The 13224-nt window shown below is 42.8% G+C and overlaps 1 protein-coding gene across 1 annotated transcript; it reads left to right on the top strand.

The window, feature by feature from the left end:
- Positions 1–7279: 7279 nt before the first annotated feature.
- LOC121394680 lies at positions 7280–12621 on the top strand. The gene is given in 1 exon segment (XM_041566245.1): positions 7280–12621. A coding segment is annotated over 1 exon segment (4872 nt). The 5' UTR covers positions 7280–7639; the 3' UTR covers positions 12512–12621.
- The last annotated feature ends 603 nt before the right edge of the window (positions 12622–13224 follow it).

Below are 13224 nucleotides of genomic sequence, written 5' to 3'. Positions count from 1 at the left end.
TCATTTTCCATGCAAATTGTTTTATTGTAATTATACTGCTCTTTCTGAACAATGGGGCAAATTCACTAAAGGGTGAATTTTCGCCAGCAACTGCTTTGCCACACTTTGCGCTACTTCGCCAGGCACAAATTCGTTACCACTACGCTAATTTACCAAAATGCGTAGTTGCATCTCAGCAGCCGAACGCTGGCAAATTGGCAGTGCAAGATTTCATAGCGAAGTTTCGCTAGCATTCATTTCTGACTAGTGAAACTTAGTTAGTACTTTTACGATGAGGTCAATTTGAATAGGGCAGGTACATTAGAGTCATATGGAGGTCTTTATTAGTGATGTTGGTGCAAATGTTTGAAGTGGCCACTTTTTATTACAAATGTCCTTGGAACCATAATAAAGACAGAACAGATCCTCTAATGTCCTACACATGAGCCCACCCTAAAACAAATATGCCATGCCCCTCAAATGTGTGGGGGAAAAAAAGTTAACACATATCTTTAATAAAAAGTAAAAGTCGCCAGCGTTTTTTACAACGCTAATGAATTTCCGGCATACAGGATATGATATCACTGACATAAGATTGAGGAAGATGTAGCTTTGTTTTATCAGTTTGCCTGGTCTGAGGTGGCGAGGAAACTCTGGCAAAAGAGTTAACACTCAATAAAATTCGAATCTTAGTGAATGTGCGGAGTAACGACCAGTCGCTAGAGTGAAAGTTGCCTGGTGAAAGGGTGCGAACGAATACTTGCAACTGTCTTGTTCACTAGCAAATTGTCCACTATGCCAGTTAGTGAATTGGCGATGTCCCTGCGGATGGGATTCCTGGCAAATCTTTGCTAGTGTTGCCCACTTCAACCTTAAGTGATTTTGTTCCAATTTCTTAGGAGCACACAATTTTAATGGTGAGGTATCACTTTCAATTCTTAGCTAATATGTTTATGTTCTTGGTTTCTACAACTGGAGCTGAACATTTTAAATACAACAGTACATTCTCCCTTTTGATGTTTCAAAGTCATGAAACTAAAATTACACATATTGACATGTTTTTTATCATCAACTTAATAGAAATAGGGGCAGTGGTGGAACTACTGGGTCAGGTGGTACATTCACCACAGATTGCAGCAGTGAAATGTAGCAGGTGGTATGGTGACACAAGGATGGACATCAATTTACACCTCAGCCCACATCATACAAGTTAATTAATGATTAGGCTGCACAGTAGGAGGCTTTAGATATATGATTAATCGTTTCCCTATTGGCAATCAGCAGGATAAGAGCCCTTCCAAAAAATCAAGTTGCGAGTTGCTGCAATGTCACTTTGTATACATTGCAGATAATGTATTTATTTGTCTGTTCCACATTGGAATGATAACAGTTCAAAATAATAGGGGTGTAGCAAATCCTGCCCAATAAAGCTGTATGTAAAATCACATTTTGATTTACAACACATTGGGGCAGATTTATCAAAGGTTGAGGTGAATTTTCAAATGAAATTTTTTTTAATTTCGAGCTATCTTTTGTGTACTTCGAACAGGGATTAGTCCAAATTTGATTCAAATTTGATACAAATTCGAATATCGAAATTTATCATGTAGTGTCTCATTAAAAATTCAACTTCGGCCATTTGCCATCTAAAACCTGCCGAATTGCTGTTTTAGCCTATGGGGGACCCCCTATAACCTATTTGGAGTCAATTGGTGGTCAATCAATGTTTTTTTGGGAAAAACTTTGAATCGAATTTGATCGAAATGTGCTATTCCTTCTATACGTACAATTCGAATTTGGCCAAATATGGACCTATTCGATCGAAAACTAACCTATGCGGCAAAAAAAAAACGTCATTTCGGTCTTTTTGAATTCGAATTTTGAAGTTTTTTAAATTCAAAATTCAACCCTTGATAAATATGCCTCATCATGTGACAGTACCTGACAGTCACCCTCTTCCTTTTTAATTAAATATCGTAAATATAGTTTCCCCATGAACCTTTATAATACTGACTACAAACCTTTTAAATACAGGCTAGAAAATAAACAGAAGACCTGAAAAAAACACTTAAATATGAATAATACATGTTTCATTGTATTAAATATATTTTATAATCATGGTGGGATATATCCCACCTGCAACTTGGCGGTATCTCATCTATTGTCAGACCCACTAATAGCACCATCACTGTCTGAGGTGATTCCAGGAACTAGGGGTAGGCAGAAAAGGCTCATGCCTAGGGCACAAAGGTAAAGGGATGCCAAGCACCTACTGCTTCTTCCTGGCTTCCCTTGTTCCTAGCTCCTGAAGAGGATGTATTTTGTGTTCCTTCCTCTTCCATCCACACACAGGTAACCAGGGGAGTGAGTTGGGGGGTGGGTAGCAAAAACACTCTGCCCTGGGTAGGCCAGTAACATGGCCCGTCCCTGCATACATGTGCCCTATCAGGTGTCACTCTTGAGTTATGGGGAAGGTGCTGCCTGAGGCCAAAGGGTTTATGGCATAGGGTGTAAGAGTTATTCTACTTTAATTTCCCACCGAAGTAGTGCCTGGTAGAAGTAAAAACATATTACTTTCAAATTGTTTGAAGTAGAAGTAAATATTTTGTATCAAGATTCTATTTTGATTTTCTGTTGTGTACAGAGGGATTATACTACATGTGAGGTGGTCATGTCAGACTTGTACCTTTTGAAAGAACAACAAAAATGGAATGTGAAAAGGTTTGATTGTGATGTTTTCCAATTTTTGTATCTTTCACATAAATCAACCAAAATGGATTTCTCATCTGAAGTTATGGCATATAGGGCATTTTACACATCCCAGATAAAGTCCTGAGATACAATTGTAAAATTACCTTAAACAGCTATGTATTGCAATGAGTAGGCAGCACAACAATTAGGGGGTTATTTATTAAAGTCCAAATGCCAAAAGCTTAACAAATTTGAGGGTTTTTTTTACTATAAAATCTGAATTTGGAAGTTTCTGTGGTATGACCTGGAATTAGCTAGAAAATCCAAATATTTCTGACTCTTCAGCAAAAATCTGAAACATTTGGGCTTTTCAGGAAAAAGTCAGGAAAAATTGAGCGATTCTGGAAAAAAATCAGAAAAAAAGTACAATTCGGATTTTTACGCGTTTTTTTGGTGTTTGTCCCCCAATATGATGATTTATTGGAACATCATTTGGTTTCTACTATGTACTTTATTTACTGTATATGGCTGAAATGACAATAAAATCCACTTGAAATATGATTAAATCATGATTTTTTTTTTTTATAATAAATAAGGTCCAATCGTGGATTCTAGTTTGGTCAGACTTTTTTTATTAAATACAGAAAAAATTGAACTTTGATAAATAAATAAATAAAAAGTAGTAGTATCTAAGGGTTAGTGGTGATGCTGCGCTCATTTTTGCATTCATTTTTTGTGATAAATACTATGAGTGCAATGTAATGTCATTAAAGGAAAAGGAAACTTTAAAAAAAAAACTACCTGTAACTGTTTACCCCCCACCTGAAAAGCATAATTTAAAAGTGCATTATTGCTACCGTTTTTCCGCAGGACCTCACCATAAATGTTTTAGTTTCTGATGCTTTGTTGCTGCCATTTTAAAATTGGAGCATCACTTCCGCCCTGCACTGCATTGATAGTGTGCATGCACTTTATTCTGACCCTGTGACATATTCAAACACGTGCACATACGTGTCTGTATGGAAAACATAAACAAGTACTTATGCCACATTGATAGCACATGAAACACCACAGGGCACATGCTGTTAATAAGCTGTATGAGTACAGACCTCAGTCTCAGTTATTGTTAATGTTGCAAATATTTGCCTGCTCACTGACATACTGAAAAAAAAGTGAGCACAGGAGCTTCAAAGCATCCCTTCGCATCATAAAACCTATTGGCGACTGAGTCAAAGCAGGCACAGAGGGGGCAGAAAGGTCAGCGATGGCATTCAGCTAGATCATCTGACTTGAACGTGATCTCTTCATAGCGAAGCTACACCAATGTTGTGCACATGCGCAGGGCACCTCAGTGAATGATTGTCCGGGCTGATTTCTCCACTGCGCCTTGGAAATTATTTTCATGATTAAAACTAATGATTTATTGAAAGATGGGATGAATAAATGACTACTGGTAAGAATATATGAATTTAATAGGCAATTACTTTATTTTAGCCTTGAATTCTCCTTTAACAGAAAAAATATTTGCCATGCAAAAAATTATTCCTTTGCACAAACTGTTTTTCCTTTGGGGGAATTTATAGCTTTTGCAAACCTGGAAACTATTTACAGTAATCACCTCATTCAGCAGCGGAGAATAGATTGCAAATTTTAGTTTAGTTTGCATCTGTGCACAGTGTACAGTATCAACATGTGGTATGTATGGAAGAGCACTGGGGCCAGCAAAAAAAAATATTTTAAAACTCATAATTATGACTTTAAAAGGTAGAAATTATGACTTTTAGGGGCAGATTTATCAAATATTGAGGTGAATTTTCAAATGAAAAAAAATTAGAATTTCGAGCTATAATTTTGTGTACTTTGACTAGGGAATAGTCCAAATTCGATTTAAATTTGAAAAAAATTAAAAAAAATTGAATATCGAAATTTATCATGCACTGTCTCTTTAAAAATTCGACTTTGGCCATTCGCCATCTAAAACCTGACGAATTGCTGTTTCAGTCTATGGGGGACCTCCTAGAATAGAATCGCCATGAAAACTTGAATTTAAAAAACTTGATTTGAGTAGTGATGGGCGAATTTGCGCCATTTCGCTTCGCCGGAAAATTTGCGAATTTCGCGCAAAATTTGTGAAACGGCAAAAAATTTGCGAAACGTTTTTTTACGCCGGCGCCCGTTTTTGACGCCGGCGACCGTTTTTTTGGAAATTTTTTTTTTGACGAATCGCGCAAATTTGCAGCGAATTTGCGCCTGGCGAATAAATTCGCCCATCACTAGATTTGAGTTTTTTCTCTGAAAAAAACTTGAATGTCAGGAAGGCTGCAAACAACTCAAAATTGATCCCTGGACCTCTCCCATTGACTAAAACAGCAATTTGGCAGGTTTTTGGTGGTAAAGTTCTTTGAAAGTCTTTGAATTCTTAAAGGGCCAGAGTATGATAAATCTCGAAAATCAAATTCAATTAAAAAAAAAAAAAAAAAAAAAACTTCGAATTTTAATAACTCCCTAGTCAAATTTGACAGTTTTGACCATAATATTTTTTGAAAATTCAAATTTCAAATTCGAATTTTCAATTCAACCCTTGATAAATCTGACCCATAAACTCTTAGGGGCACATTTACTTAGCTTGAGTGAAGGATTAGAAGGAAAAATACTTCAAATTTCTAAGTATTTTTTTGGCTACTTCGACCATCGAATTGGCTACTTCGACCTCCGACTACGACTTCGACTTCGAATCGAACGTTTCGAACTAAAAATCGTTCTACTATTCGACCATTCGATAGTCAAAGTACTGTCTCTTTAAAAAAAACTTCGACCACCTACTTCGCCACCTAAAACCTACCGAGCACCAATGTTAGCCTATGGGGAAGGTCCCCATAGGCTTTCCTAGCAATTTGTGAAATCGTTCAATCGATGAATTAAAATCCTTTGAATCATTAGATCAAATGATTTATCCTTCGATCGAATTGCGGTAAATCCTTCGACCTCGATATTTGAAGTCGAAGGAATTAACTTCGATGGTCGAACATCGAGGGTTAATTAACCCTCAATATTCGACCCATAGTAAATGTGCCCCTTAATGTTAAAAGTCATAATTTTGTCTTTTCAAGTCATAGTTATGAGATTAAAAGTTAGAATTTTGACTTTTTAAAGTCATAATATGAGATTAAAAATCAGAATTATGAGATTAAAAATCAGAATTTTTGTTTTTTAAAGTCAGAATTATGATATTAAAAATCATAATTCTGAGTTTAAAAATCATAATTATGAGATTAAAAATCATAATTATGAGATTAAAACTCATAATAATGAGTTTTAAAAGTCATAAATCATCAGAATCTTTTTTTTGCTGGCCCCAGTTCTCTTCCATAAGTGTGACTTCTAATTGCTTGTTGTCATGCCAGGGCCACCTTGCACTGGCATTTTAAAAGTTAATACTATAATTACTCAGTCTCAGGCTCACACAGAGACCCTTAATTGTATATCTCACCAGGGGGCTGTGGAAAGGTGACATCCATATCGGTCATCTGAGACGGTCTGGAGCCACACCATTTGGGCAAGGAAGCTGGGCCAGTCTGTTCTTTGATCGGCTGATCAAAGAACAGAGCTGTGGACCTAGAGCAGCGGGGGGGATAGCTAGTAGAAAATTATGGATTATAGGAAAGTATCCATATCTCCTGTGTCATAGGATTCACAACCTCATAACTTACATATTGGTTATGAGGAGGTCACATGCTTCCTAACAATACCAAACAGGGCTAGACTATACCCACCTGTTAGGAGGGCTGGTTCCTGGGGGACTGGAAAGTGGGAACCTATTAGTGTTTGGTATTGTTCTTCTTGCCCACATATGGATCACAGCCTGCCCATGTTTTTATTATAGTATTGGGTACTGGCAAGTACCCATATTATATTAAGGGATATTGGGGAATATTGCCTGAGAGTAGCAAACCCCCTGCAGGGGGTCGTAAATGACATGTTCCTGGGCACTCCTACCTCATGCATAAGGTAATGAGGGGAGTGTCCAGCAGGAAATAAAAAGGTGACATTCCCAATATCACATTGTCATACAAGGAGGCTCCATTTATTCAGTGGATTGTATGTCCAGCTTCCAACTCGTGCCTCAGAGGAAATACACTGACAACTTCAAAACTTGGTAAAGTAAGGGTTTTCTTTGTGTTTTTACTCCCTTTTATTTTATTTACTGTATTTGCAACTGTCATCTTTGTAATATCATTTTTATATATATGCACTGTTTCTTTTAAATATTAAATATCATTTAATACGTTAGTCCTTGTGCTCTAAACGAACTCATTGCCCATATGAATGCTTGTGCCTACGTGTATGAACTCTTCGTATGTGTGGAAAGGGAAAGTTGCCTATTTGTATGTTGGATAACTAGTACGGCTAGCAGGAAAGTGTGTTTGAATGTAGATTAACCTTTTGGCTGCTGGAGTGCTTGTTAGACTTGTAGGATCTTACCCTGAGTAACTACCATAGGAGAGAGTGTTTGATGTATTGTGTAGTGTGAGTTATTACCTGTTATAGAGGGCAGGGGAATAGTCACATTAGGTTTCTATCGCCTGTTAATGATAGATGGTGGCAGCAAATGAACTTTGTGGGTGTTGGTGTGTTTTTGGGGTGTCTGATGTTAGTCTAACCTGTGTGTAAGGTGATTGAGAGACTGATTGTAACCCCTTGTAGCCAAACCCAAGAGTTAAGTGTGGTTGAGTGAGTCGGTTTTGTGACAATTGGTTGGCAGCGGTGGCATAATTTAATTTTTTATTAGAGCATTAGTGCTTGGATTAAGTGTTTAACCCTTGCACTAAAGGACTGTACATCCTTGCGAGGAATATACAGTCTTCAAGGACAAACGCAGTGCATAGTCTAGAAAAGACATACTTGCAAACAGTAGTGCCCTTCCCTTCTTTTTTCTTTCCTATCTTTTATTTGGCAATTGTCCTCTGAGATGGCATCCTACAAGAGGCAGAGCAAGGAACAGCTGTCCAGACTCTGTGAGGAGAGAGGGATTGCAGTAGCAAATCAGACCAAGGAATGGCTTATTGCATCCCTGGTTGAAAGTGACCAAGAGTCCAGCACTGGGCAGGTGGGCCAAACCATGGACATTGCTATTGGCCAGTACCACTCTGATGAGAGTGGCAGCAACAGTTCGCAGAGTGGTACAGGATCTTCTCTGCAACTGGTTTTGCAGCAGCTGGGCTCATCGGACCCTAACTTACGGCTACAACTTATACTGCAATACCAGCAGGCCGAGGCTGCAGCAGCAGAACGCCAGGCCTCAGCAGAGAGGGAGGCAGCTGAGCGCCAAGCCGAGAGGGAAGCAGCAGCAGCAGCAGCAGCAGCAGAGAGGGAGGCAGCTGAGCGCCAAGCAGAACGACAATTCCAGCTGGAGATGGCACGGCTCCAAAAAGGTACTGCCCCACCTCACAGCAGTGACTCCCGGGAGGCCAATGTCTTCAAACCCCGTCTGGAGAATTTTCCCGTGATGGAGAAGGATGGGGATCTGGACACTTTTCTGAGGGGGTTTGAAAAAACCTGCAGGCAATTTCATTTACCCCGTGAGCAGTGGGCAAGTTTCCTGACCCCAGGGCTTAAGGGCAAAGCTCTGGAAGTTTTTGCGGACCTTCCACTAGAATATGATGGGGACTATGATGAAATAAAAAAAGCTTTAATTAGGCACTTTAACCTCACCCCAGAGGTACACCGCAAGAAATTCAGGAGTCTACAGCGTGGGGCGCACGACAGCTACACTGATGTGGTTGGGAGGCTGAGAATCACCTTCCATCAGTGGGTGCAGGGTCGCAGTGTCTCAACATTTACAGAATTGGAGGACCTGATGATACTGGACCAGTTCCTGTGTATCTGTCCAGTGGAAGTCCAGCAGTTTGTCCTTGACCGTGAGCCCAAAACTGCTGATCAGGCAGCACAAATTGCAGATGCATATACTGCAAACCGGATGCCAGTATCCAGGAAGCCTATTCCAAACCCAGGGTCCCATAGCTGGAAAGGAGGAAAGCCAGGAGGAAGCCCCTCCTTCCCTTCTTACAAACCGGGGGGATCTGCAGCTGCTCCTGCAAGTAGCCCAGGGGTAAGGCCGGGACAGGTGGATGCACGCCGCTGTTTTATATGTAATAAGGTGGGCCACCTTAGTCATGTCTGCCCTGACAAAAGGAAACCTACACCACCTGGAAAACCCCCTGGCCCATCTCCTTCTGTTTTGTTTGTTGCTGGGACAGAGGGGAGCCACAAGGACAATCTGCAGCCGGTTACCGTGGGCACTCAGGTAACTGTGGGACTCAGAGACACAGGAGCAGAGGTGACTTTAGTGCGCCCAGAGCTAGTAAACTGTGAGGATATTATTCCCGGGAAGACCATGGCTGTCACAGGATTTGGGGGAGTCCATCCTGCAGTGCCCATGGCACGGGTTTACCTGGATTGGGGAGCAGGGAGGGGGTTGCGGGAGGTAGGGGTGTCGGATACCATCCCTACTAATGTGTTACTGGGTACTGACTTGGGCAGGTTGGTGTCACAGTATGTGCCCGCAGGGGACCCTCTGGAGCCAGCAGAGCCCTACGTGAATCCTGCTCATCTACAGGTATCTGATAATGATGTTGATTGTGATGGGGGCTGGGAGGGAAATCAGGATGTGTTTGCATGCAATTCTGTATTAGAGCCAGCTGAATCCCCATGCATAGACCTGGGGGGAGGGGAAGTGTATGTCCCATCTCTATCTCGGGGGGAGAACAATTTCACAGGGAGTGTAGGGGGATTCCCAGTAGCAAGCCACTGTGATGTGGGAGGGGGGAACCTCCCTTGTGTTGCAGCAGTAACCCGGCAGCAGTCTGTAAGGGCAAGCCAGTATCAGACTGGGGCTACAGGGCTGGAGGGTCTGTCACTGAGTGGGGAGGAGGGCCCCTCTGAAGGAAGTCCCCTGCCTGTAGCGTTGCTGTGTCCTGACCCAGAGGACAGGGGGGTTCCAGCTTCTGGGGCCCTGCTCACACTCACACCAGATCCCAGGTTTGAGGCAAGCGGTCGGGAATTTGAGGCAGCCCTCCTGACCGATGCCAGCCTCGAAAAGATGAGAGGCCTTGCAGCCCAACCCCCTGCTGAGACTGATAAAGAAAGAATATACTGGCATGAAAATAGGTTGTACAGGGAATCCATGCCTACAACTACACAAGAGAAGTGGGTAAGTGACAGGCAACTAGTGGTGCCTTTGCAATTTAGGGAACAGCTTCTAAGAATAGCTCATGAAATCCCCCTAGCTGGGCATTTAGGGGTACAGAAAACCAAGGCCCGTTTAGTACATAATTTCTATTGGCCTAACATGGGTACAGACATTGCCAATTACTGTCGTTCGTGCCACACTTGTCAGCGAGTGGGGAAAAATGGAGATATGGGAAGGGCCCCATTAGTTCCGTTACCAGTTATTGATGAACCCTTCCAAAGGGTAGCTGTGGATCTCATAGGGCCCTTAGCTATACCCAGCAGTTCAGGGAAACGGTTTATTCTCACTGTGGTAGACTATGCTACCCGGTACCCAGAAGCAGTAGCCCTATCCTCCATCCGGGCAGACAAGGTTGCTGATGCCCTCTTAAGCATATTTTCAAGAGTGGGGTTTCCCAAAGAAATGCTCACTGATCAGGGGACTCAATTCATGTCTAACCTGATGCAGTGCCTGTGTAAGAAAATACAGGTGAACCACCTAATTGCCAGCCCATACCACCCCCAGACTAACGGCCTGTGTGAACGTTTTAATGGCACCCTAAAGCATATGCTAAAGACCTTTGTAGAATCCCAAGGGAAGGACTGGGAGCGTTATCTCCCACACCTCCTATTTGCCTACAGAGAGGTACCACAGGCATCCACTGGCTTTTCCCCATTTGAACTGTTATATGGGCGGAGGGTACGTGGCCCCTTAGATCTGGTAAGGGAGGCATGGGAAGGCAAGCTAGATACTCCTGAGGTGTCAGTAGTTGAATATGTAATAAGATTCCGGGAAAAGATGGAGGCATTGACGGGATTGGCACATAACAATGTAACCCAGGCACAGGCCTACCAGAAACAATGGTATGATCGCCATGCCAGAGAAAGGGTTTATGAAGCAGGACAGAAGGTGTGGGTCCTGGTGCCAATGCGTCAGAATAAGCTACAGGCTGCCTGGGAAGGCCCATACACTATTCTAGAACGGGCTAATGATGTGAATTACGTAATTGCCCTAGATGAAGATGGGAAAAGAAAAAAGGTCTATCATGTAAACATGATCAAGGCCCATTATGAGCGGGAGGTCTCTGTAATGCCGGTTTGTGGTATGGCTGAGGAATCAGGTTCTGATCCTTTACTAGATTTAGTTGCGATGGCCCAGGGAACAGAGGGCATAGGAGGGTCACAGGTCAGCAGCATGCTCACCGTTAACCAAAGAACTCAGGTGATGGGGTTACTTAACTCTTATGTTAGTACGTTCTCCGGAAAGCCTGGCAGAACCTCACTAGCCATACACCATGTAGACACCGGGGATACTCGCCCTATCAGGCAGATGGCCTACCGGGTATCCCTGGAAGTAAAGGCGAACCTGCAGCTGTAAATAGAGGAGATGATAGGGCTTGGTGTAATTGTGCCATCCCACAGCCCATGGGCTTCCCCTGTAGTTCTAGTTCCAAAGAAGGATGGTACTACTCGGTTTTGTGTGGACTACAGGAAACTAAATTTAGTCACCACCTTTGACGCATATCCTATGCCCAGGATAGATGAATTGTTGGATCAGTTGGCTGGCGCCCAGTACATTACAATAATGGACTTAAGTAGGGGATACTGGCAAATCCCAATGTCTCCAGATGCACAGGAAAGGTCAGCATTTATAACACCTTTTGGGTTGTATGAGTTCCAAACAATGCCCTTTGGCATGAAAAACGCCCCCGCCACGTTTCAAAGATTGGTAAATCAACTACTGGGTGGACTAGAAGGCTTTGCGGTGGCATACCTAGATGATATCGCCATCTTTAGCAACTCTTGGGAGGAGCATCTGGGTCATCTGTCCCAAGTGCTAGACAGGATCCAGGGGGCAGGCTTAACTATTAAGCCTGAGAAATGCCAAATAGGGATGACTGAAGTGCAGTACTTGGGACACAGAGTGGGGAGCGGTACACTTCGTCCTGAGCCGGGGAAAGTAGAGGCAATTACAAATTGGCCCACCCCTAAGACAAAGAAGCAAGTAATGTCCTTTCTGGGCACTGCGGGGTACTATAGGAAATTTGTCCCAAATTACAGCGCCTTGGCCAAACCCCTAACGGACCTGACCAAAAAGAAGCTACCCCGTCTAGTGGAATGGACAGCCGATTGTGACCAGGCTTTTAAGACCCTAAAGACTAGCCTGGCCAGTGCCCCTGTTCTACAAGCTCCTGACTTTACCCGCAGATTTGTGGTACAGACTGATGCTTCTAACTATGGCCTGGGAGCTGTCCTAAGCCAGGTTAATAGTAAAGGGGAAGAACATCCTGTTATATACCTGAGCAGGAAACTGTTACCCAGGGAAGTGGCCTATGCCACTGTAGAGAAGGAATGTTTAGCTGTAGTTTGGGCCTTGCAGAAATTACAACCCTATCTCTATGGGCGCAATTTCACGGTTATCACAGACCACAATCCACTAAGCTGGTTAAACAAAGTAGCTGGGGATAATGGGAAACTCCTCAGATGGAGTTTAATCCTTCAGCAATATGACTTCACTATACAGCACAAAAAGGGCAGTGAGCATGGGAATGCGGATGGTCTTTCCAGACAGGGAGACTGTGCTGAGCTAGTGGGCACAGGGGAAGGCCGATAGGCCATCCTCTGTACCCATTCCTGAGGGGGGAGGTGTCATGCCAGGGCCACCTTGCACTGGCATTTTAAAAGTTAATACTATAATTACTCAGTCTCAGGCTCACACAGAGACCCTTAATTGTATATCTCACCAGGGGGCTGTGGAAAGGTGACATCCATATCGGTCATCTGAGACGGTCTGGAGCCACACCATTTGGGCAAGGAAGCTGGGCCAGTCTGTTCTTTGATCGGCTGATCAAAGAACAGAGCTGTGGACCTAGAGCAGCGGGGGGATAGCTAGTAGAAAATTATGGATTATAGGAAAGTATCCATATCTCCTGTGTCATAGGATTCACAACCTCATAACTTACATATTGGTTATGAGGAGGTCACATGCTTCCTAACAATACCAAACAGGGCTAGACTATACCCACCTGTTAGGAGGGCTGGTTCCTGGGGGACTGGAAAGTGGGAACCTATTAGTGTTTGGTATTGTTCTTCTTGCCCACATATGGATCACAGCCTGCCCATGTTTTATTATAGTATTGGGTACTGGCAAGTACCCATATTATATTAAGGGATATTGGGGAATATTGCCTGAGAGTAGCAAACCCCCTGCAGGGGGTCGTAAATGACATGTTCCTGGGCACTCCTACCTCATGCATAAGGTAATGAGGGGAGTGTCCCAGCAGGAAATAAAAAGGTGACATTCCCAATATCACATTGTCATACAAG

Source organism: Xenopus laevis, chromosome 6L (assembly GCF_017654675.1).
Source record: "Xenopus laevis strain J_2021 chromosome 6L, Xenopus_laevis_v10.1, whole genome shotgun sequence".
Classification (NCBI taxonomy): Eukaryota; Metazoa; Chordata; class Amphibia; order Anura; family Pipidae; genus Xenopus; species Xenopus laevis.
This window is presented reverse-complemented; position numbering and strand designations above follow the sequence as displayed.